This window comes from Chaetodon trifascialis, chromosome 2 (genome assembly GCF_039877785.1).
Source record: "Chaetodon trifascialis isolate fChaTrf1 chromosome 2, fChaTrf1.hap1, whole genome shotgun sequence".
NCBI classification, from domain to species: domain Eukaryota; kingdom Metazoa; phylum Chordata; class Actinopteri; order Chaetodontiformes; family Chaetodontidae; genus Chaetodon; species Chaetodon trifascialis.
In genome coordinates this window covers 15,520,993-15,546,109 of record NC_092057.1, presented here as the reverse complement: position 1 = coordinate 15,546,109, position 25,117 = coordinate 15,520,993, and the positions used below count along the sequence as shown (strand labels likewise).

The 25,117-nt window shown below is 45.7% G+C and overlaps 2 protein-coding genes across 5 annotated transcripts in view; both read right to left on the bottom strand.

Annotated features, from left to right (window-relative positions):
* Positions 1–652: 652 nt before the first annotated feature.
* Positions 653–12,280, bottom strand: slx4 (SLX4 structure-specific endonuclease subunit homolog (S. cerevisiae)). Its single transcript, XM_070988283.1, has 13 exons — positions 11,305–12,280; positions 10,778–10,985; positions 10,403–10,627; positions 9,858–10,084; positions 9,139–9,434; positions 7,807–8,050; positions 7,470–7,663; positions 7,021–7,167; positions 6,607–6,776; positions 4,117–6,500; positions 2,677–2,776; positions 1,789–2,109; positions 653–1,286 (listed from the first exon to the last, which is right to left on the bottom strand). Exons 1-13 carry the CDS (start codon positions 11,726–11,728, stop codon positions 908–910), a joined length of 5,319 nt encoding a protein of 1,772 aa, XP_070844384.1. The 5' UTR covers positions 11,729–12,280; the 3' UTR covers positions 653–907.
* A 1,405-nt stretch (positions 12,281–13,685) lies between these two features.
* Positions 13,686–25,117, bottom strand: part of crebbpa (CREB binding protein a) — a 45,444-nt gene continuing 34,012 nt past the window's right edge. For all 4 annotated transcript variants that reach the window (XM_070982526.1, XM_070982534.1, XM_070982554.1 and 1 more), the window contains 16 exons: positions 24,860–25,031; positions 24,289–24,407; positions 23,858–24,097; positions 23,309–23,397; positions 22,388–22,468; positions 22,115–22,171; positions 21,321–21,398; positions 21,162–21,229; positions 20,509–20,659; positions 19,436–19,582; positions 19,216–19,329; positions 18,892–19,057; positions 18,400–18,567; positions 18,010–18,171; positions 17,579–17,860; positions 13,686–17,291 (listed from right to left, as the gene is read on the bottom strand). In XM_070982526.1, coding sequence (XP_070838627.1) covers positions 14,967–17,291; positions 17,579–17,860; positions 18,010–18,171; positions 18,400–18,567; positions 18,892–19,057; positions 19,216–19,329; positions 19,436–19,582; positions 20,509–20,659; positions 21,162–21,229; positions 21,321–21,398; positions 22,115–22,171; positions 22,388–22,468; positions 23,309–23,397; positions 23,858–24,097; positions 24,289–24,407; positions 24,860–25,031 — 4,419 coding nt within the window. In that variant the 3' untranslated portion in view covers positions 13,686–14,966. The remainder of the gene's footprint in view (positions 17,292–17,578; positions 17,861–18,009; positions 18,172–18,399; positions 18,568–18,891; positions 19,058–19,215; positions 19,330–19,435; positions 19,583–20,508; positions 20,660–21,161; positions 21,230–21,320; positions 21,399–22,114; positions 22,172–22,387; positions 22,469–23,308; positions 23,398–23,857; positions 24,098–24,288; positions 24,408–24,859; positions 25,032–25,117) is intronic.

Genomic DNA, 25,117 nt, shown 5'->3' with positions numbered 1-25,117 from the left:
AGGAGAGTAGAGTTAGGCAGATATCTCAATTTGGCCAAAAAATGACTTAGGCAATTATGCTATGAGGCTAACGATATGCTCTATATCGACATCTTGATCCTTCTGACACAATTGAAAAAATGTCAGTTTCAGCCCAAAATGTAATCAATTATCAAAACTGCTGCTAGTTAATTTTGATTTAGCAATTAATTGTTTCAGCTGGAAAAATAGGCCCAGAAATAAACGATATATCGGGAAAAACCTTCCAGTTTTTTAAGCCCTCCCAAGATATTTGGGGACATTTTCACATTTTAATGTAAAGTAATTGTTGTGCACAATGTTTGGAGTATACGATCTATATTTAACTGATCTGCTCTGGATTGTTTTCCTTCTGTCTGGATACACTGCTGCTTTGTTTTCAAGGCTGATGGTCAGTTTGTTTCTACATGTGATGTCTTGAGAATACTGAACAAATATAGCAGCGTGCCTGTAGACCACATGATCTGACTGGACTGTAGAAATGTGCGTATTAATGGAGGAAACGTGATGATTAAAACAGCTACTGTTACAGTTTGAGTTGGTATAACACCACATGCGAAGGATGAACTTTTTTACCACCAAATCTACCCTGAGATCACTTTTCAGTCTGAGGAATCATTTGTGCCCTTGAGCCACAGCGACATTCACATTTTTTATTTTCACAGTGAGAGTTCACAATAAACAAAACATTTGAAACAAATAGCTAAAAGCAGTTTACATCGTTTGAAACAAAGTGGTAAAACCTGAAGTCCACTGCTGAGGAATCAGCTGAGTTAAAACATTTCATAATTCAGTTTTTAAGGCCTCTTCTGTCTGAAGGTATTTTCACACAAATGTTTTGCACTAAAATAAAACCTGGTGCCTTTCACACGTTCTTGCAGTCAAAGATTTAATGAATGGCCGTAGGACCTCTTCTCCTGCTCGCTCCACTTTCACCCGCTGCCTTTGCCCTCTTGCCTGTCTTCTTGCCCCGCCCGTGGCCGGCGTGGCTCGGCTTGGCTGTTGTAAATGTGATACACTGGGAGTCCAGATAGTCCGCCAGCTTGGCAGCTCCCAAGCGGATGCCGGCCGCCTTGAGCCGCTCCTGGAGCTGGGACAGGACCAGAGGCTGGTACTGGAGGATCTGTGTGTACAGTTCGGACTCAGACAGAATGAAGGAGCGCACTGCTCGGAGGCGATCATGGAGGCGCGTTGCCACCTGGGAGGCAGAGATGCCGTCCTCGCTGTCTGAGCCTCCATCGGAGGAGAGGCAGAGCTCTGGGTTGGACCTGCTGAGAGAGCAGGAAGTGGTTAGATGCGTGTACCGTACTTATGGAAGTTACTTCTAGGCAACAAGTTTCATATTTATGTGACAATACAACATCTTGCAACCCAAATTAAAGAGGCTGTAGGGCTCCAGAATAACAACAAGTAGCACTGGTGAAAAGAGCAGCAGCACTGAATACAGGAGCTCCACTTAAATCAACATGCAACGCAAAACACTCATTTCTTTCCATCTTAACTGTGTTACTGATAAATGCTTTGGTAATAAGTAGACGATTTACACAAATAACAATGTGCTGTTTTATTTTAAAAGAAAAAGTCACAAAGTGAAGTGGTGCTTCAATGGAGTCATTTTGCATCCATTAAACGGCGGGGGCTGAGGCACCTCTTACACCAGATAATGTAGTAAACAGCAATTGATCAAACAGCTTGAACACAACCCCGATTCCCAGAGACATCCAGAGACGGTGCAAAAATATTTTCCACACACTTGAATCGACACGGTACCTTTCAGATTCTTCACTGGCAGCAGTTGAGGAGGTGTTAGAGCCCTGAGAGGCAGAGAGCAACTCGGCCCCCTCCTCTACGCTGTGTTTCAGAGAGGTGGCAGCGGGCGCTCCAGGCTCTTTAAACCTCTCTGTCTGGGTGCAGGACACTGGCTTGTTGCCAGCGGACACTGAACTTCTGGGTGGGGGCTTCATCTGAGCAGCGCAGGGCGCAGAGGATGCCTCATCCTCAGAGTCGGAGCTGACCAGCTGGTGGGTGTACTGGTGGATCTCCTTCAGTTTGAGGATCATCTGGCGCTTGGGTAAAGGCCGAACACCAAACCTGCACAGAGGAGAAAGTAAGAGGCTTTTGTGACAGACAGATGAACAAATAAACAGATGGACGAGAGGAAAACAGCCTGAACAAAAGACAGCCAGACAGACCGAGTTGATAGAGAGGCTGTGGAGGGGTAATTGGATAGGCTCCTCGGTTAAAGGGTGATTCCAGTATTTTTAAACCTGGGCCCGATTTTGGGGTCTAAATGATTAATATGCACAAAAAGTTTAAGAAATGGTCACAGGCTCAGATTGTTACTACAAGGGTCTGAAAACAGTCAAACATCATGGAAAGGACATCGCTCTTCACAAAGCCACCAAACTCCATTGACAAAAACTGTAATTTTACCTCGCAGAATATCCAAACTAACCCTTTAAAACACCAACATACACACACACAACATACAGACAAACTAACCGATGACACCCATGTTCTGCAAGGAAAAACGACTGTTTTTGTCAATGGAGTCTGGAAGTTTGAGGAGAGTGAGAAAACAACTATTTGGAAAAACCATGAGTCCCCTCTTCACCCTGTCTTTAATGTGAGGGCCAGGATGAGAGTGAACCGACTGACCTGTTGAGTTTGTTCTTGAGCTCCGGTGTGTCCATGTCAGAGTAGTGGGGCAACGGAGTGATGGGCACCAAGGTACGCCGCCGTTTATTGCGTGATGGTGCTGACAAGACACACGGGAAGACATTGTTTAACACTCCAGTCTGAACATAAAACACAACTGAGGGCAGTGAAATCAAAGGTTTTTCACTTCATTAAATAGATCTTAACCAAACATTCCTTGGTTATGGTGTTTTCACCAATGAAGTGTTTATAATTGGATCTGGCTTAAGCTTGCCAGCTTGGCACACCTAATGCAGTTAGGACTGACAGAGTGCTTGTTTTCAAGGTGGATGACCAGTTTGGTGCGACGCAGTCTGGAGAAGATGATCTGTTTCAATCTTTCAGCAGAAATGTTCATATTAATATAATTAAATGTGACTATCAAACAGCTCCAGTTTTACTCTTTAATACTTAAAGTAGTGTTGTCAATTGATTAAAATATTTAATCGCGATTAATCTCATGAATGTCATAGTTAACTTGTGATTAATCGCAAATTAATAGCACATTTTCATCTATGCAAAATGTCCCATTAATTATCATTTTAATACTCATCAACATGGAAAAGTGGATAGGCTCGCTTTGTGCAAATGTTTTTTAATTGAAAACAACAACGTGTAGTGTTTTATTTCACACTAACATTCTCACTTTGAGCAGTCATTCACATTTGAATGAACCAAATCTCACAATTTAACACTGTCAATAAACAGATGACAAAGTGCACATCATTGTAAACTAGAACTCAGGCTATAGTGCAGTTACTGTAAACCATGGCTTAAACTTTCCTTTCTTAAGTTTCCTTTGAACATAATAGCATCCATATGCCTCTGTCGAAAGCCATCCATTGTCGCCCGGTTTTGACAAGGAGGCGGCGGAGAATTCGCATTCGCCGTGTGTTTGGCCATCAAGTGGTATTTCAGACTGGATGTGCTACATTGATAATTCAGTTCACACCGACCATACACACAGATAACTTTGGTCTTGTCAGTCGACCCATCTGGAAACTTTTTGAAACTTAACTTTCCATTCAGAATCTTATTCGCATCCATTTCGGCGTTTCGCGCTTGACATCCACACAAACCGGTAGCCTACTCTTTCACAGCTAGCGTGCAGGCAAGGCCAAACACCTGCGTGGGGCGTGCCGATTTTTTGTTTTGTTTTCCGGTTTATAACCGGGTCCTTTAGTTTTTCTTACGTTACTAGCAGTGGCCACAGCTTATAAAGAACTACAAGTTCACTAGGTCGCAAAGAACGTTAATCTCGTAATAAAAAAAATGACGCTGTTAAAATTGATTTGCGTTAACGCGTTAATAAAACAATATTTTTTTATATATTTTTCATGATTTTGTAAAACTACATTTGAGGCAAATCACACACACTGTAGCGAGAGTAAGAAGACTTACCAGGTGTTTTGAGCTGAGCAGAGGGGTTCACCCTCTGAGAGAGAGGAAGCACCTCCTCCTCTTCTTCCTCCTCCTCCCAGCTGTCCCATACTTTGGAGTCCAGGAGGCTGTTGCTGATTTCTGGTGTGGTCCCAGTGGTGGGGTCAGGTGGCGACGGGGTGGCTGAAGGGCCTGTATGAGCCTGTCTGCCGGTGGATGGTTGTGAACTGTGGACTCTGGACGAAGAGGGCGCAGTCACACTGCTGTTCAAAACATGGACACTAGGTGGCGACAGCTGACAGTCAGTAGAGGAAGATGACCTGGCTGTTTCTCGCTGTTCCTGCTGGCTGGATCCTCTGCTGTCCTCCAGCCTCAGACTGAAGCAGCCCGGGTTGGCATCGTTGAGGCCCCACGAGTCGTTGAAGGCTATGGGGGGCTCGTCCATGGCCATGAAACTCTGCTGGAAACTGGATTCAGCAACTTCTGGCACTCCATTGTCTCCTGTTGCTTCTTCCTGCTCTCCTTCATAACCCATGTCTTTATTTTTGCACTCTCTCTCTCCTTCCTCATCTCTTATTCCCCTTCTTGTTGGCTCACCCGCTGCATTGTCGCTGGACTCAACAGATGCTCGGCTTTGACGAGAGGAGTTACTTTGTCTCTGTGAATTTTGAAGACTTCTGCGAGAGGAAGAGGAGGGTGGATCTGAAGGGTCAGACAGGGGGGAGAGATGAAAGCTTCCTGGCTCTGTCTCCTCTGGGCTATCAGATGGTGCCCTATCCCTTCCTTGGATTGTCAACCTCTGCTTACTGAGGTTGCTGTGGAGCGGGGAAGTGCCAAGAAGAACAGGAGGCTGGTGGAGCTCAGTGTGCAGGGGAGTGCTGCTGTAAGGCTGGAGGTGGAGGTGGAGGGGTGTATCCTGCTTTGAGGAAGTCAAACTTGAAGGGTATGAGCTCTTAGATTGGCTCGAGGAAACTGGGAACACTTCTCTGAGTTTACTCACATCACAACGACTGTTTCCATTAGGACAAAAGTTGAGGTCAGTGCTGGAGCTACAGGGAGCGGTCTTGTCCAGTTTTAACCTGGGAACACTGCTCTGTGCTGGGCCAGTGCGGGCAGAAACTGGACTGTTGGAGGTCTGAAGTCTGTTGTTAAACGGTAAAGCAGGAGAGGAGAAATCAGATGAAGAGGAGTCACCTTTAGGGAACAGCTGTGTCCTGCACATGCTGTTTTTGGTCTGAGTGAAGCTGGTTGCAGTGCTTGCTCCATGCTGGAGCGGAGTGGACGGGATCAGCCAGGACACCTCTGGAGAAAAGTCCACCGGACTCTGGTCACACCTGGAACCTCCATGACTTTGAACCGGCGCTGCAGATGGATCCTCAGGACTGAACTCTAAACTCCTGAACTTCTGATTCTCCGGGGTGCATGCATTTGGTTTCAGGGCTGGCTGAGGTTTGATCTGCGTGTAGCTCTGAAGGTTCTGGACAGCACAAGGAGAATGTTGCGAAGGACTGCATGAACTGACAACTACCTCCATTTCATCACTGGAGTCAGACAAAACTATGAGCTCGGGTTCCTTCTTTTTCGGAGTCGAATCAGGAGAAAGAGGCACACAAATACTACGAGGACCCTGGCTTTCTCTCTTAAAAGGGAGACCTTCTTCAGGCACGTCCAGGTCAACAGCATCTGTCCCCGCATCACACACTTGACCAGGGGACGGACCTGGGATAGGCAGGTTGGATGTACTGGGTGGAGGGCTGAGAGAACTTGCTGAAGACTGAAGCAAAGCTCTGCCGGACAGTTCACATGGGGGTTTACGAGGGGACTGGTGTTTCCGGGATTGAGGGATGTGTGTCTTTGACTGTCCAGAAGTAGAAGGTAAGGAGGTGGGATCTCTTTCCTCATAGACCCCCCAGGAGTCTGAGAAGAGACGGCTGTAGCTGCGATCCAGACTGGGGTCTGGCTCCAGGAGAGGGTGCCGCTGCAGGCCTGTTGAGCTTCTTTTGGGTTCTGTCAGTTTTGTGAACACTTCTCCTCCAGTTTCTTCCTCATCTACCTTCTCCTCCTCCTCCATACTCTCTTCTTCCTCCTCCTTCTTTCTCTGCGTGGCAGCAAACTCATAGATCTCCTCCAGCTCTTCCTCGTTCACCTTCTCCTCACAGATGTCTCTGTCACCTGCTGCGAGGTCATCGGCTTGACGATCTTCTTCCAATCCTCTCTCTTCATTACTTCCTCCCTCTGTATCTGTACCCTCGTTTTCTTCATCCCCGTCATTCCACATGGAGCGGAGCAGCTCCACGAAGGCCTGGTCGGTATGGTTGTTGACATTCTCCTCCTGGTTCATGTGGTCTTCCTCATCTCCTTCTCTGTGGAGCTCGCAAAGCCGCTGTAGCTCCTGCAAATCAAACCTTTACAGACACAAAAAGAGAAGACATTTTTCAATGTAAGGCATCACTGACGGACCATACTGCTCATTATGAAATAAATGTCCTTGTTCATATACTGCATACTAACCTGGAAGCAAGCTCCAGTACATAAGGCTGCAGAGACAGTGGGATGGAGCAGTCGGCTGTGTAGAGGTAGTGCAGCAAAGCACAAACTGCATGTCCCGGGACATCGCTAATCAGCACCCTCTGGGCTGCAGGCATCCCCTCCTCCTGCACCCCAAAACCACTTTCATGTACCTGTGAGTGGAGCAGGGCAGGAAGGAGAAAATGCTGGTTTAAAGTGAAAGAGAATAAAAGCTTTGGACAAAATCAGGTCCACAAATCACTGCTAATCACTGAAATGTACTGGAAAGCCTCTGCTTGGCTTAATTAGAGAGGCTGAAACAACTGGCTCGTAAGAATCCAGCCATTTATACCACAGTTAATATTTAAAATATTAACGGGGCTGCAGTGCTTTTTCAGACACAGTGATCATTTTTACCATTTCTGCCAGCAGGGGGCAGCGAGCGTACACCATGAAGGAATGAGCAAAGTAGACTTCTCCACTGTCCACCTGGAGCTGCACATCACTGAACTGAGGGTTGTTCACCATGCTGCTCAGGTCTGATGCCAGTCTGGACAGCGCCACCTACAGAGGAAACACCAGCAGGAAACACTGGACTCAGTGCATGGCAGAGTTAATGCACAAAGGCACACAGCAGGCACAGACAACATGTATTATACTGCATGTATTATCTCAGCCCGGAGGAAAAAGGAACTCAAGGAACGTGGCATGTAATGTATTAAACAATCTGATACAATATTTCTCCTGGATTACTTGTTACTTTGTAATTAGTTGTCGTATTCAATTATGGGTGGATACAATCAGTAAAAGAAGATACAAATGATGAGAAAGATGGAGGATCCAAGTGCAATGACATCTGGTCTTACTGATCGGTGGCTGCCTCGCTCCTCATCTGCTCCTGGTTGATCAGTCATCCTCCTCGCTCGGCTGCGGCTGTCGTCTGAGCGTGTGCATGTTCTTTCTGGTAGGAAGCTGCTCGCACAGAGGTCAGCCTGCTCCTCTGACTCCTCTGGGACAAAGCCGCTCAGATGAAGGCTTGTGATCAGATTGGCACTCTTCTCTGGGGGCAAAAACACAATTATGAGCAAAACTGATGACCAGTAGAGTCACTAACATTAGAAGGTTTGTTTCTGTTATCTGGGCATGCACATGCCTCTACACATAAACAAACATTGTATAGGCATACTGTACTGTGTGTGTTACCTTTGTCAGGGCCTGAAGTAATGTTTCCACACTGGGTGAGGGTCATGCCGTCTTCAGCCAGATCCATCAGGTCTTGGAGAGCCTGGCTGCTCACTGGTAGCTGCTCTGTCCCTGTGGAGGCGGCAGCAGTCTGGGAGGAGGATGGCGGGATGGAGGCCCTGGTTCCTGAGACAGGAGCTCCTTCACTTGCAGACTGGACAGAAGACTCAGGCTTGTTGATGGTGCTGCAGGAGGCTGCATCAGTCTATCAGAATAAGAATCAGAATTCCTTTATTGATCCCCGAGGGGAAACTGTTTGAAGAAGTGGAGGAGAACAGTATCACTTTCACTCAGCTGAGATTTCATTTCAATCCTTTGGTCAAATATTCACCCCATCATGAAAGCTCACATTGCAGCCACCAATTTAATTCAGAACCTCAAAACAACCCATGACCCCATTTTTCAAATTTCATGAATTGTTTCTCCCTCAAATTCAACTGACACAAAAAAAACTAGATACAATTGTAAAAACTGAACTGCTACATCTGTATCTCAAAGAATTACCACATGATCAGATGTCTCTCCTGCATTATATATGATAAATACTGGATGTCTGGACATATCTGTAGAAGGCTGCCAGGGTTGGATCAGATCAGGCATGCAAAGAGATTCCTACCCAGGCGTTTTGTAAGAGAGGACATGTGCTGTGAGGTCTGACCCTGAGATGTGTACCAAGCGTGTTGGTTGCACTGGTGCATTCTGGGTGTGAGATTGACTGCTGTGCTGAGCTGCATGTTGGTAGAGACAACTTAAGTAGAGTAAATAGCTCAGTCTAGAGAAATGTGTGTACCAATTGTACACTGTCAATCAACCTCCATGTGATGTACAGGGATGTCAGCTGAGCAGAGAAAATATATTAAAAGCATCTAAGTGAGTGGATGGATGTCTGTTCTACTATTTCTGTGACAAATGTATGTTCTAGTATCTGAACAAGACAGGTTTGCTATAAAGTCAAGGCATTTTAATACATTTACTAAATTCATCAACATAATAACAATATCGATTATGACTTCAGACCAGAAAAAATAACAGCTGGATCCACCGGCAGCTATTACTAATCATGAACAAAACCCAGCATCTGCCTTTCACAGTTTGAGACTTTCTGTTAATCTGCTCCTTTGTCTTTCAAGGACAGGCCATAACTACCAGGCAGTGTGTGGTTCTCTATCTTGAGTGACATTTGATTAAAAAAAAGGGAGCTTGCCGCTCTGATTTCAGTTCAACTACCGGTTCAGTTCTAAGAACAAAGAAACACTACATGAAGTATGTGAACGTGTCTTTGGTCTCTCTCACCGCTGCCAATGCCCAAGGCAAGATGAACTCTCTGAGCTCTGGGGTGTAGAAATCAAACTGACAAGTGGAGCCTGCATCCAGTAGTTTGCTCTTCTGCCAGAGGGGGGCAGCACCGTTCCAGCCAGGCAGACTGCTGGGGCAGCGGGTCGGGGTGGGGGGAGAGGGAGCCCGGCTGCGTAAAAGGAAAGCAGCAACACGTTCCTGGAGCCTCGCCTGAGCTGCCTCAGCATCCTGAACCAGGAGGAGTGGAGGAGGACGAGGGACGGCGCCCTTTTTCCTCTTCCCGCGCCCCTTACCTGTACCGAGAGGAGGGAAGGGAGGGAGGGAGGTGATGCATCTGAAGGCCCCGTAAACATGCACAGAGCTCAAGCACTAACAGTAAAAACTTCTAAATCTTTTGGTTTATAAAAGATTAGTGATGATGATACAAAGGTGATAGTCTATAGGTTTAGATACTGGTTTGGCTTATACCACAGGCAACTGTCAGTGATCCAGTTACTGGTTATCTTTCGTTAAGTGGACTACTTTTGTCTTTTGTCAGCTGCAATGCAACAAGCAGCAGAGGCCGTAGCACAGCTGAAGCTCACAGCCTTGCACACTATGAGGATCAATGAATAACAGTAATGAGGAACATAACTGTGCTCCTCTGTGAGACAGAATCTTCCCTGCTCTGTGTGCTTTATCAAAAAAACACATTATTTATCACAATGTTACTGTACCTGTGTCTGGCCTCCACTTCAGCACTGCAGTCATGGAGATGTGAGAGGCAGTGGCCTCCATTTGTACCAGTCTCTTAGACTCCCCCTCCTGTTCCAGCAGGGAGGAGGACAAAGCCATTGCCACCATGGTGTCTTCGTCCAGGGGCTCAGTCTTCTTTCTGGGTTTCTTCCTTACTGGGAGGCCTGGCTTGGATGGGCCTTTTCTTTTGGTGCCTCCAGTCTCTGTGCTGGAGAAAGAAATGAACAGAGGTTTGATTAAGCTTTGTAGATATCATATTCTGCTGTGCAGTGATAGGTAAGCTATTTCTGTTGTGGGAAAAGATTGGTAAGTAATGACACATTACATTAAGTTCAACATTCTCTCTCTCTACTAATCACTCTGATTGAAATGATGTAGAGAAACCAGTCTGTATGTGGATGGTCATCATCGAAATTTTGAATATCTCAAAAATACTTGTAGAGCAGGTGCACCAATCGACTGATTGCAAGCTCAGGGATATATCAAGGAACTTTCTTGTGGATGGGTTGAACTGAGGCTCACTCACAGTATGTTAGAAGTGAGGACATTCTGGGTCTCTTCAGCCTGTCTCTGCAGAGCCTGCAGCAGCACAGCCGGAGGGACGCCCATGACTGAGGAGCAGCGCTTCAGGTGGGCCGAGCGACTCTTCTGGGACTTAAACTTCTTGCCACAGATGGGACAGTCAGGAACCCCAGGAGGAGGAGGAGGAGCAGGAGGGGCTGAGCCACTCTCTTCACTCTCATCCAAACACCTGCAAAAAGGGGTCATTCTTGCTCAGTGTGTCTGCCAGTACAGTGCCTACCTGTGGTCTGCAGTCAAGTTTAGTTCATTTTACTGTTCCAAATCAGCAATAACAGTAATAATCAGTAGAATACAAGAATACAAATGGAAATGTCCAAACCTGTTGAGGTGCTGTGTTCTCCCCTCAGGGGTCATGTGTGACAGGTCTCTGTGGCAGATCTGACAGAAGAAGAGGCCTCCATCCTCCAGGTCAACCGTCTGGACTTGTGCTGCCTCCCTGTCCAGCTCCTGCTGCATCTGCATGGCCAGAGCCTCGTCACTGTCCAAGGACTCTGCATGGTGGCCTGAGCTGAGGGATTCTGGAGCATCTAGGTAGAGCACAGAGTGGAGGTGGGAGATACAGATACAAGCAAAGAGTGTGCTAAAATAGCAACATGTATAAGCGCTGTATCCAAAGCCTGTCATCTTCTTGTTAGTAAATATCTCCCAAAAGTACAACTAGTCATCACAAAGACATTGATACATTAGCACTGTTGGGATACATGGTGAAAAATGTTGAGATGCACACCAGGTCTACTGCATGACATGATGGAGAAAACAATCACTCGGAGAGAAAACCACATCTGTTCACTGGGCCAACAACGCTGCATACTAACAGTGTGTCTCAAGAGCATCCTGTCATCTTACCTTGTGTCTGCACCTGAGGTGGAAGAGGCACACTGTCATTCTCGTGGTTTTTTGTCTGGCTCTTGTCCTTGTGTCCCATCCTCTGTGGACTGGCTCTCTTGAACTGTTGCATTCTCTGGAGGACTTTGTCTTTTGCCGTCAAACCTCTCTCTGCCCTCGGTCCTGCTGCTGCAGCCACACCTGGCGACCCAGCATCCCCTGAATTGCATACAGCCCCCCCACAGATCACATGCTGCTGGGTGCCAGAACACTTAGTCCCACCGTCGCCATCTCTTTTGTTATTTCTCCTCTTTTCTCCATCGCTTGCCTGACTGGAGGGCTGCTGCTCTGCTTTCCACGGCTGTCTGGGCTCACCTGGTTTCTTGCGGGCTCGTTTCAGCCGCTTTGAGCAGAGATCAACAAAGTCCTGGTCCGAATCATCCATGATGGTGTACTTTGTCTCACAATAAAAGGCCACGCTGACATGTCCCCAGCTGGAAAGAGAGCCAGTTCAGTTTGTCCAGAGTGACATTCAAGGAAAACCAAGGGTCCCCTGAGACACGAACAGTTAAATTTGCTCAAGCAGGGACGTTAACTACACGGTAGCAAGATTAAAGGTTCTTTTGCTGTAAAATTCAAAGACAGCTTTTCTGTCCGTCGATGCAAACACACGTTTACAAAACTATGTTCTGCCTGGGACCATTTCTTCACGAATAATGTCTGAAATGGAATGTTTGTTGAGAAAATAACAGTTGGATAGCAAGTGGTTAAACAGTTAGCCGGTAATGCTAAGACCTTAACCTCACCCAGGTTTGATGAATTTCCTCTTTAGCTTTCCGCCTCATCGCTGCTCATTTGCAGCTCTGTTGCAGTGGTGATTCTCGTGAATTTTAAACGATATGTGCCCCTGTATATCATTTCTATGGCTGATAAAGCAGACAAGAAGTCGGCGGGGGTTATTTTTGTTTCAAAATTACTCACGGTCTACTGAGTTATTATTTCCCGCCCCGACTCTGGCTCTGATTGGCTCTGAATTGACATTTTTTCTCACGCACTTCAACCTCGCTCTGCGGTTGGGTTAAAAAACGTGCCACTCAATCACGTATTTGAGCTTCCGGTCATGTGACTCAGAACGAATGAATGCGTAGCGCCAAAATGACGTGGCTACAGAATTCGCTTCTAGCGTTTATAATTAGACGCAAGGCCCAACGTAATACTATTTAAACAGCCAAATGTATATTTTAGTAGCTATGATTAAATCATAAGCTATTGCATTTACTGCAAATACCTAAAATTGCAAAACAGGGCAAATTATAACTGGTAAAAAGTCAATTGAGGCACCTTTCAAAGAGTGGATATTTGTCCTTACACACAGCACTGATGTTTTTACCCTGTACCTGTCTTAATAAAGTACTAAATTATAGTCCCTTTAGCATTTGACAGGTTGTCAATATTAGGTTCCCTGAGGAGCTGAGGAATAAAGTGTCTTAACCTCTCAGAGTACAGCAGATCACACCATCACCAGACGGGCAGAAACTGAGAGACCAGGAAACAATAAAATAAAGGTCTAACATATCTAAAGTATGTTTAAAATATAAATGTCTGCTGTGGATGCTTAACCTAGTCATTTTCAATAAGATAGTCACAAAGCTTAGCCAGACCACTTCAACTTGTTTCTAATATTTCAATGTCTGACTACACATATATAACAAACAAAAATAAGTCACCGTCTGAATAACCCTTTTATTTGAAAACCCTCCTTCTATCCTTGAACTATTGTGTATCTGTATGTCTTTTTGAGCCTGGAATCCAGACAAGATGTTATGCTGATTCATTAGCTCTTAAAAACAGTACATTTATAGAAAGGTACTGTGCTTTGTGTCCCACTTTAAACACGTCTGCAAAGCACGAGACTTGAATTAGAGGTAGGGACTGAGGCATATGACATGAATCCTCTCAATATTTCCATTACACTTTGAAAACTTGACTTTAGGCAAAGTGGCTGTTTTCTCATCTATCACAGTTCGTTTTGAAATGCTTCAGACATTTAAATTTTCATTGGTGCTGGAGTCATTTGTTCGAATTTAACATTGATTAATGCTGTAGCACTGGAAGCGGGGTGAACTCTTACCGACTAAAAAGGGAGGGTAAGATGTTCACCCTCCACCACATCCATCCATGAAGTTGCTCAAGTGATCTCGAAAGAAAATCGATACATTAGAAATAAATGTTATTTTCAGGTGGAAAAGTACAGACGCAGGCATGCGGTTGAGGGACCGATATCACTTATTTTTCCGCTCACCGTTTTGGGCGACCATCGGATGATGAAACGCTGTTGAGCTCAACCAAATGAACACAAACCAACAGGAGTGATGCCTTATTATTTAGTCAGAGCACTGGAGTTCTTCTGTTGCACACAGTTTATTTAACAATATGGTATATAAGTAAGAAATGAGTCTTTTACCAGTTTATACAGTGATTTCATTCTCTCTTCCTTATATTTATAGTATTTTGCTTAATAACTAGATTTACAATAGGAGAAAAAGTAAATCCCCCCCAGTTCAAGTTTTTGTGAGAGGAATGAGGGTTGATAACATTTTGTTTTCCTCCAGGTGAATCTCAAATGTGCCCCTCATCTCTAGATCGCACACAGCTTAGTGTAAAATTTAGAGGATGGGGCGCCATCCGAGATGTGGCCTACAAACAACCGGTGATCATTCCACTTCAGCTTAGGGGGCTGGTCTCTTTCTCACACTCTCTTTACACTTTACAACATTTGTATGACAAAAAAAGTATGACAAATTCTTTTTAATGTCAAAACAACAATTTTCTACACCTGCAAGACAGATTTTCCAAATTCCAGGCCTCTGAGATGTAGGTTGCAGTCCTTGCTGTCTGTGTTTGTGAAACCAGTCGGAACTGTAGTTATTTTAGTGACTGTGAGGGTTTGTGTGTCAGTGTCTTCATGTGCGCCTGCATACATGCCCGTGTATACACAACCTGCCGCAGTCCATTTCCTATTTTAATACAACTGAGTGCTCTTCATACACACAAAGAAGAGGGGAACGGTCCCTGAACGCATCATCTTGGAGTAATGGTACAACACTAGATAACAATTGCCAGGAATGACAGCTTGAGAAGAGAACGAAAACCTGGCCCAATTTCCAGACAAAATATTTTACAGTTTGAACAAAAAATGCTTTTAGTTTCTTTTCCAAAGGTACAAAATAAAAAGATATGAATAATATAATGCAATTGTACATTTTCTTTAAAAAAAAGAAATGAGAAAGGCATGAAACCATACCAAAAACAAACCAAAAATAAATTGAGTATTGAACACATTTGGTCTCAACCAAAAAATATATTCTTTGTGATTTAAATTTCATTTAAGAAGCAACTTGCAAATCCCTCAACATCTTAAAGAAGAGACACCCATCACTTGGGTTTAGGAAACAATTACATTCCCTATAAGTGTTGACTTTTTTTCTGTGACCAAATTTTCTTTTTTCTTTTTACAACAGTTGAAACTTTTTACATGTCAGTACAAAAAACCGTTCAACCTTAGAAAGAACAAACAAAGCCCTCTAACGGGATAAAGAAACCGAGGGGAACCAAGGAGGAAGAAGAGTGGGAGGATGGGTCCCTGGGAGCAAGATTGTGTTCTTTAGGTCCCAGCAGAAATGCTACAATCCCTCCACAAACTTCTCCAGAGTGTCCCCTGTAGCATCCCCCACCATCCCCAAGTCACTGTTCAGCCCCCCTCTGTTGGGCGTGTTAAGCTGCGGTAGCATCGCGCTCTGTTCTGGTGTCCCCAAGTGCCCCTGCTCCATGGATCCTGACAGCGGGCCCCCGAGTCCTGGATGGGGGGAACCCGAGTGGGGTGGATGTGGATGCTGCGGCGAGGGCTGGGGCTGGTTCTGGACCTGCGGTGAGGGACTGGAATGTGGCCGCTGCTGGGGCTGCTGTTGTGAGGGCGGACAAGGGGACTGGACTGGTGCGGGGGAGCGGACCTGGTTGTTGAGGGCATTGGCTAGTGTGGGCTGGCCAGGGAGGTGGCCTCCACCCTGGGGCTGGCCAGCCAGCAGGTGGGTCTGGGGGCTCATGGGGCTGGGCTGGGCAGGAGAGCCCATCTGCTGCTTGAGGACAGCCTGCTGCTGCTGCGGAAGTTGCTGCTGCTGTTGTTGCTGGAGCATTCGCTGATGCAGTATGTTCTGGGTGGAGTCCATCCCCATGCCAGGTTGAGCCATCTGAGCCATGGGTGGGAGCTGGCCCATGGGTCCCCCAGCCGCTCCTGCACCTGCCTGCATGGCTATCTGTTGCTGTTGTTGCTGCATGCGGAGCTGGGAGTATGTAGCTGCTGTACCCTGCGCTTGGGCAGGGAACTGGCCAGGATGACCCTGAGGCATCACACCCTGTTGTTGCTGTTGCTGTTGTTGTTGTTGTTGCTGCTGCTGCTGCTGCTGTTGTTGCTGCTGCTGCTGCTGCTGTTGTTGTTGCTGTCTTAAGAGCTGCCGACGGTAGAGCTCCTGGATCTGGGGGTTGGTGTTGTGTGCTGCGTTCATCAGCTGCCCTTGAGCACCTAACGTGGCCATGCCCTGCGCAGGAGGCTGCTGGGGCTGCTGAGGGGCCATCCCCGGCCTCTGCACTGTCCCTCCTGGCATGGCCATGGCCTGCATTGTTGGCATGCCAGGTTGCTGTTGTTGACCTGCTTGCTGCTGCTGCTGTGGCTGCGGCTGGTTGGCATGGTACTTCGCTGTGCGCTGTTTGATGAAAGCAGCCATTAGCTGAGGGTTTGATTTCAGGATGTTGAGAACTTGCTGCTGCTGCTGGGGTGAGCTGGGAGACTTGAGGGTGCGGAGAAGGTCCTGCAGAGCGTTGGGTGCAATAGCACCAGGTCTCTGGGGTGTCTGTGGCCGGGCACCAGGCTGCTGTGGAATCAGCATCCTCTGGCCCTGCTGAGGTTGTATCATGGCTCGCTGCATGGTCATGGCCTGTTGTGGGGTCTGACCTGGGACAAGGCCTGGTTGTTGAGTCTGAGCTGCCTGCATGGGCCCTGCAGCTCCAGGCCACTGTCCTGGAGCCATGCCCGGTTGCATGACCTGTGGTCCCCGGGGCCCTGGCACCATCTGCATGGGTGGCTGCATTGGTCCAGACATGCGCTGCTGTGGCTGCTGGGGGTTCATGGGCAAGCCGTTCATGTTGACCCGGTAGTTCTGCTGGGCCTGTGCCATCATCTCAATGTGCCGTGCCATCTTGACTGCAGCAAGTGGAGGCTGCTGCTGTAGCTGCTGAGGTGGCTGGGGTGGCTGGGGGAGAGGGGACTGCTGTTGGTGTAGAGGGGAGGCCTGGGGCCCAGGCTTGCCCTGAGACACTGGTGCTTGAGGCTGGCCATTGCGAGGTGTGTTGGGGAAAGAGGGGGACATGACACCTGCTGAGTTGGGTGTCTGTGGCTGGTTGGAGAGTGGCTGCTGGGGCGTCTGGGGAGTGTTGGGCTGGGCATGGGAAGTGGGAGTGCTGGGAGCAGCTGAGGCTGGCGGGGACGGTAGCGGCATGGTTCTGCCTTGCATGGTGGCCATTCTTCTCCTCATCAGCTGGGCCTGCTGCAGCCTGTGCTGCAGCTGCTGCTGGCGAAGCTTGTGCTTGATGTTCAGGCAGAACGGGACAGGACACTTGTTCTCCTGACAGTGCTTAGCATGGTAACAGCATAACGCGATAAGCTGCTTGCAGACAGGGCAGCCACCGTTGGTTTTGCGCTTGCAGCCTTTGGTGTGCTGCACCACTCTCTTCATCTTCTGGCAGGACGGCAGAGAGCAGTTGGCATTGCGACACTGACAAGCATGGACCAGGGACTGGATGCAGCGTTGGATACTTAAGCGCCGGCTCTCCTGCGGGCTCTTGGAGGCCTCCCCACTCTGGCTGTTGCTGTCGTCGTCCAGACCAAGACCCCACTTCACCATCTGGTGCTCGTGTCCCTTTATGTTGTAACAACTAATGCAGAGATCAAAGTCCTGCAAAAAAAGGGCAGACATGGAAACAGTAATAAGAATGAGTCAAACCAAGTCTGATACAAACATTTGTCAACATCTTAAAAAATGAACTCTTGTTGTTAAGAATACAACTTTTATGTAGCCCATAAATATTCCTGATTAATCTATGTCTGTCCTTATATGACTTCCACTTACAATGAACTTTTTAACACTGTGATTTAACTGTTTCAGGCACAAGACACTGACACAGGAGTTACTGCTATTGCATCAAATACAGCACACTGATAGTAGTAAGAGTAGTTACTCACCTCGCACACAGTGCAGTGCCAGCGTGTCTCCACATGGTGCTTGCACTCATTGCATGTGTAGACAAAGCGGTCCTGTCCCTGGTTGTGCAGCTCAACGAGCATGCACATGGTGCTCCACTTGCACCTTCTGAGGGAGCTGAACTCCCAGTGCTTGTCCCTGGCCAGAGTCAGGAAGGCGTCACGGCCATCCATCAGGTCACAAGAGAGCAAGGGGTCAGGGTCGACAATGGGCGGCAGGGTGTTGGCCATGGGACCAGAGTGGAGGTGGATCACAAAGAACACCTTCAATAGATGAGAGAATGAGAGTTAGAGAAGCGAATGATCACCCTTTATTCACCATCTAATACACAAATGTTCATAAAATGCACATTTATCTTCAAAACTACTTTCAATATTTATTATAAACTACAGAGGGAAATAACAAGTCTGACCTCTTTGTGCTTCTCCATGGTGGCATACAGCTTCTGGGACAGATCATTGGCTACATTCGGCATCCCAGGCTTCTTCTTATTGGCTCGGCTCACACTGCTCTTGTTTTTATTGGTCTTCTTGTTGTTCTTCTTCTTAGCGTTTTTGCTGTCACCTGGTGTACCCTGCGGGAGATACACAGACAGATATTCAACAAAAACATTCAATTATCACATATTGTTACTGTGTGTTGACAGTTTAAAAGTAAGTGGTGTATGAAAGCATATTTAACCTACAGAAGCTTTGAAGTGCAACGTGGCTTTCAAAGATGATAAAACATGACCAGAAAGTTGAGTTATAAATTTGTTTCAATGCTATGAACATGTCACAAAACCATGACACAATGTTTGCACCTCAGGAGTTTCAGAGGCTGCTGTGTTCTCCTCCTTCTTCCTCTCCTCCTCCTCCTGTTCCAGCTCCTTGATGCTCTCCTCCAGCACGTTGGGCCAGAAGTCACCTTCGAAGTACGGCAGCTCATTAGCGCTGGTCAGACGGTCCTCTGTTGCCTGTTTGAAGATGTCCTGAGAAGAGGACAGAAAACATTGACGATTGAAGTTATTCAAGATGTCTTTTCCTTGTTTTCAGTAAACAAATACTCAACATTTATGTTTCATGTGTTTACCTGTTACTGAAAAAGCAGCGTATGTTCAGACTAATAACTATTCACATGAAATTCTACTACGAAATGTGATCAGGAACACAGTAAATCAAAATCTGACAAAAGAAGAGCGGTCTCTCTATACAAATTAATAAAAGTTTTGCATGCAGATGTAAAACTGTCCTGTTCTACATATTCAGACCTAAGGCCTTGTGTCAGCATTTAAAGGAAAATTTCTCCTCCTTACTTTGTAGTCATGCAGAATCCTCTCTGCAAAGGCCTTGTCCAGCATCTTTCTGTACCACTCCTGCAGTCTCTTCGGCTTTGGGATCTTCTGGTCAGGAGGATGGCAGTGGAAGATGTAGTCGTCTCCTTCACTGGGCGGACAGGCCCAGATGTGGCCCTGGGCATAGCTGCCGGCATAAACAGATCAAACATAAGACCAGAGCACTGGTTAGGACATCTGCTGCCCTAAAACTAAATCCCATCACAATGCTCACTCCAGAGACTCTTCTCTGTGTTGTGTCTTTCAAGAGGCGAAGTGGAAAAGGAGTAGAAGAATTAGGCTTACCCTAGTTTCTTGACATATTCTAGGTAGCCAATGAGAATCTCGTGGTAGACTGCTGTTCGTAGAATCCGAGGTCTGAAGAAGTGAATACTGTCAAGGTATGATATGTAGACCCGTCTGCAGAGGTAGAGAGAGGGAACACAGTTAGCTTCACTGATAAAAAGCACCTGAAGTGTATTCCCTTAATTACTATGTACTACATGTAATAATGGGATGTACAGACCTAGTGTTGGGGAATGGGCACTCAGAGCCGTACTCCTGCACGTGCATGCCAAAGAAGCACACGTCCACACCGTCAATCTCCTCAAAGGCAAAAAGTGCTTTGGTTCTGTAGGGAAAAGTCTCAGGCATTTCACCCGTGTCCACAAACCTGCAGTAATGAAGACAAAATAAGTATTAGAAAGGGGAGAACACTTTGTGATACTTGGTCTTGGGTTATTGCTCGCTATAAAAAATCTGTGTGTTATATGTTGGGAGGGTATGGTGTGAACACAACACCCTCAACACAAAGGTGTGGATTGTATATGAAGGTTTCTCTTGCTGTATTTGGGCAGGGTGTAAAGGTATGTTACCATAAAAACAGTTTTCCATAGCTCAATAAGTAAGCATCAAAGTACAGTATGTCCATTTTTTATAATCTTTTTGAAATTTTATTGTGAGTATAAACGAGTATGAGCTGTCCGAGAAGTTGCCTTGTATGTGTCTCTGCTGTTAACAACACTCAAGAGCATAATGGGACAATTCAAGTCAAGTGGCCTTGAGTCCATAAAAAGGTTTAAGTAAGTCAACCTGAAGATAACAGGTTCTTGGATAAGGGCCTCCTCCCTGCAAGGATGGGATGAGCACTGTAGACTTTGATCTTGTGTGATGAAATGAACACTCCTCTGAGGTACTCAGGGAGGGCGTGTACTCCAACTTGTCAAACATGCTGGTTCCACAATCACTCTGAATGGGCATAAAAGCTTTACAGAGGGCATTCAGCTTTGTATGGCGGGGAGAATAACAATAAGCTCAGGACAAACACGAGCAGTGCCACCACATCTACAAATCAAACATGGCAAACACAAGGATTTGGTGGTCTGCAACATTATGGCCTCCTTCATCTTGAGGGATGACTCTTTGGTTGTTCATTGCTTTGACCATGGCAGTTTTAGAAGATAAATGATGATCAAGTAACACATCAAAGTATACATTACCTAGAATAATGAGCCACATTCTGGAGACTCTGTTAGTCTTTGGTGTAAAAACCTCAGTTGAAACAATTTCACCCACTTCTTCTGTCAGTGATGCCCTCACCTGGCTTTCATGCCTGGTTTAACTTCCACCGTTTTGTCGGAGCTCGCCACCACTCGCACAAACACCTCTCCAGCTTCTGGGTGGTTCTGTCTCTTCAAGTATTTGTTCACACGGTCCTCTATATACATTCCCAATCTTGTGGACTGCAGCCCTACAGTGTACAAACATAGACGAGAAGTTTTAAAAAATAGTCACTTCTTCTAACTTTCTAGTATGGACAAAAAGCAGGGGTTGAATTGGGCTGTACACAACGTGCAGCAGCCTTAAATTCGAGCACACAAGAAGAGCACTAGAACTCATTTGTGTGTGAACATGAGAGTCTGAGCAGCATGTGCCAGAAAAATAATATGTTCAAGGGTTACAAACACCAAAGAACAAAAATACCATTGAAACCACAAGGGCAACATAAAAAAAAACAAGCCCAACACAAAAAAAAAACAAAAAAACAAAAAAACAAAAAACAAGGCCACCACTGCAGGAAAACTAGTGAAAGGGACATATGCAGCCCATGTGCAGGTGGAGGTGGTTTGTATTATCTTGTGTCTTTGGTGCTTGTCAGACAAAACTGCAACAATCCGCTGGCATTTTAAACACAAGGAAAGCTCTTTCAAGGACCTGATATTTACAATTCAAATGTGGAGAACTGAACTAACGTTTTGCAGAGAACTTGTTTTCCTTCCGTGTTTTACCACTCTTCTTTAAACAGTTGTCACAGATGAATCTGTAAAGAAAAAGAAGGCGAAGTTAGACTTACTGTTACAATTAACACACACAATATGCAAATCTAGGAAAAGTAGATGTTGACATCTCACCCAGATGGCCAAATGACCTCGTAGTGTAAGACACATATTTGGTGCATCTTCCGTCCGCAATCTTTACATTCAACAAACCTACAGAAAAAGTATGCGTTAAGCACCTACACATACAAGACAAGATACGACTGATTAGATAAGACCTGACTCACTCTTCGCTATATTACGAGTGGTGGTCAAATAGTAAAAATGCAGTTCGTCACCAGCACTTCTATATGTGCTCTGACATGGATGAACCTGTACCTGAATGCTACTGTTTGTATGAATGTTGATATCTTTACCGCTGAGGCAGCAAGCAACACAAACATCCCCATTCAAGATTATGTTCCTCCAGTCGTTACGCACTTGCAAGCCAACCAATACAAGTGCGCCTTTGTGGGAGGTTTAATAAATATCATGCATTTTTTTAACACTAAATCATAATGACAATGTGAAAGACAATCAGCGCATATCAAAGAAATAAGGGCCTGTGTGCTCTCATGGAAAACCTCTCATTTTGACACAGTTCCATTCAGCAGGTGGCGCTGCTGAGTAGCCCCAGGCCCTCACTGAAACCAAAGTGACTGATCAGAGAGCACCAGAGAGAAAATATGCAGACTGCGCACCAAAAGCAAACAAATAAATCCAGATGTGGGTGGCAGAAACAAACCTTTAAAGATGTGATGAGGAAAAAATGAACTAGGACAAAGCACGATTATGCAACACTAACTTCTCAAAAAGAAGCTCAGAAAGAACAAACTCTGTCAGTATTAGTCCTTCTGACTGCAAGGGTGTGAGAGTTTGCATCTACTTACGGTTCAGGGTCAAGTACATCATTCTTCTTTCGTTCGAACTGGTCCTTCGATATCCTCCTGAAGCGACAGAGAGAAGAAGCAAAAAAGAGCGGCAGTGAGGAAAAACAAGACGCACACATGAACAGTGAGGTAGGCATTTCCCTTTGTTCTTCAAAAATAATTTGAGGAGTTCCAGATAATGGGGCAAAGTCATGCCTCACAATATGCTTCTGCAAATGTAGAACTACAATTTGCTTTTGTATCGTCAGTGTATCAATACGCTGGTTTACTTACGTCTGTGGCTGGGCAGGATCATCTCCTAACGTCACACTCTCCCCCTGGATCTCATTAAAGCACTTCTCACAGAAATGATACCTGCAAAAATATCCAGTAAGCGTTCAGCACATTCAACAATATACATGTAGATGAACAACAATTAAGTGCAGCTCCTTGTCCTCTTTCTCAGTGAAGCATAACAACGTTCAGTATTCTGCTATCCTGTTATGTGTGTGTCCACTACACTTGCGCACAAAATAACACCTGTCTTTCATGTTTAATAACACAGAGCGGGGAAATCCCTGAGCTCCCATTGAGAGCGTAAATGGATTGTGCTGCAGGATCCTCGTGCTGTGTTAGGCTGTGCTGTATCACTACTGCTGCTGTGCTGCTCTGCTCTCAAAGTGCTCAGTTCAAGTGTGGGGAAAAAAAACGGTTGCAGTTACACAGTTTATACAGCAGGCGGTGCAAGGGAACGTGGTGTAAGCAGTCATATGATGGCTTCCAACTGAGTGGAAAAGGCAACGATGCTGTTTGTGGCCTTAACTAGTGTTATATTTTCATCTTGCATTCTCTCTGTAGGCGCTGAGAGCGAAAAAAAAAAGCACAATGCTTTGGTGCTCTCGACGTCTCTGCTCTTTTGGGTTTTGGGTCTTCAGAGGGTTTCCCTTCATGTGCAGCACTGGATCCTGGCTGTTAATAAATGTTGGGAGCAAAACCATGTTGTAGTGTCATGCAGTGGCAGGTCTAGGAGGCAAGGCCATTAAAGCTGATGCTGTCAGGATGACACTACTGCCTGGATCACAGTGGTACCTCTAGAACTAATGAGGAGGTATATGAGACAATTCAGTGAGATTCCAGCTAGTGAAATTTTATACCCAATACATATTTGAGTTCACAGGCTCTGAGAAACACACACATCTATCCACACACAAATACCTGTTCTGGTAACTGTAGTATGTGCCTCCAGTAGGGATGGTACACAGCTGCTTGCCATAGCAACAGAGGGTTTGAGGGGAGAACTCGTACTGCAGACACAGACAACAAAGGTGGTCAACAAAATTCAAACAGAATCCTTCAATAAGTCTTTTCCATCAGGAGTGGGTTTTTTTGTTTTGTTTTTTTTCATTTTTTCTATATTAACTATCATCGTTAATGTAAGTTGATCTTTAAAGTCTCTCAGTGCCTGGCCAAGTGGACATGAATGTGAATGTGCACAAATCACTAATATTCACAACCAAACGGTGAAAAGTAAAACTCAGATTCATCCAAATGAGTCAAACTGTTTTTGCTTGTTTTACCAAACAAAATCAAGGAGTGAAAGTTAACAGTGGCTTTTCAGTAACTTGGCAGCCACGTCACAAAATGAGTTTTTAACAGTCATTTCTGGCTAAACAGTATCCCTCACATCAATACTTTTTCATTCTTTCATTCCTCCTCCATTAATTGGATCATGAACTTCCCTGCTGCCCACCCCCTTCATCTCACCTTCCTCCCGCAGCAGTATCCCAGGCCCTGCATGACGGGGTCGATCTCTGACTCGAACACCTCGGCCAGCTTGGAGCAGTACTTGTAGACACGGGATGTCTTGCGGTTGTAGAGCCAGGCGTTGTTGAACATCAGCCAGACATCATCGACATATTGCCAGGGTTCTTGGTATTGGCCTGTGTCAAGCTTGCGCTTTATTGTGGACAGGTCTATTGGGTTCTTAACAATGTCAAAGTAGTCCTACAATGAGAAGGACAAATACAAAAAAGTGTGTTACAGACCAAAGAGCAAAAACAGAGCAGCTAAATTATGTGTGTCCACCAAAACCAGCCACAACTTTAACCAATATCCCATGAGCAGCACGTGTCATCATTTCAAAGTTTTTGTTTTAAGGAAAAACATTAAAAGGCAAGTGCATGTGTGCTACCTACCGGGATACCAAGAAGCATGGGGTCTACTGGCTGTCTGAAAGGCAGTGACTCAGGGTCCTGCCTGTAGAGAGACTCCAGAGTCGGCATCAGAGCCTGCCGCAACTCCTCAGGCTTAAAGACTGAAAAATGAACAAAGGAAAGGCAAAGTCAGTGTAAATAAATCATATCACACACATAATCATACATAGTGAGATGAAATTCAATCTGTGTTCTCTCTCCTAACCCAAACATGCATGTTTTTGATGGTGGAGCAACAATCAAATATAATTGAAATATTATATTAGGTGGCCTGCAATAGGTATCGTGACTTGTCGAATATATCCTATCAGCAGCCCCTTCATTATTTCTGTAAAATTCTGGCATGATCACAGAGTCTTGACATTGTCAGTCAGCGCCAGACTGATATGTTATAAAAAAAAGTTTAAATGAAACTCAAAACAAGTCATGACTGTCTCACAGAGCACAGAGCAGGCATATTAGCATGACTGAAAATGAAAGAAACCCTCTCTGAGTGTTTCCGTCAATCACAGACTCTACCAAGATTTTATCTGTCCCTCAGCAACAGACTCACTTTTCCTCCGTGACTGAGAGGGTGATGAGGAGGTCGTGCTGTTGGCTCCACCTTCTTCCTCTTCTTTGGGTTCTGTCTTGAGCTCAGACTTTTTCTCCTCCACATCCATTGGCTCTGGCTTTTCCTCTGGCTCCTCCTTCTTCACCAGCGTTGAGGCGGAGTCTTCCTCAGTCTACAGACAAAATGGCAAATGATTAATGCCACAAAAATATGCTTTCCTTGTCATTATCTGAAGTGCAAGGTTTTTTTTGTTAACGC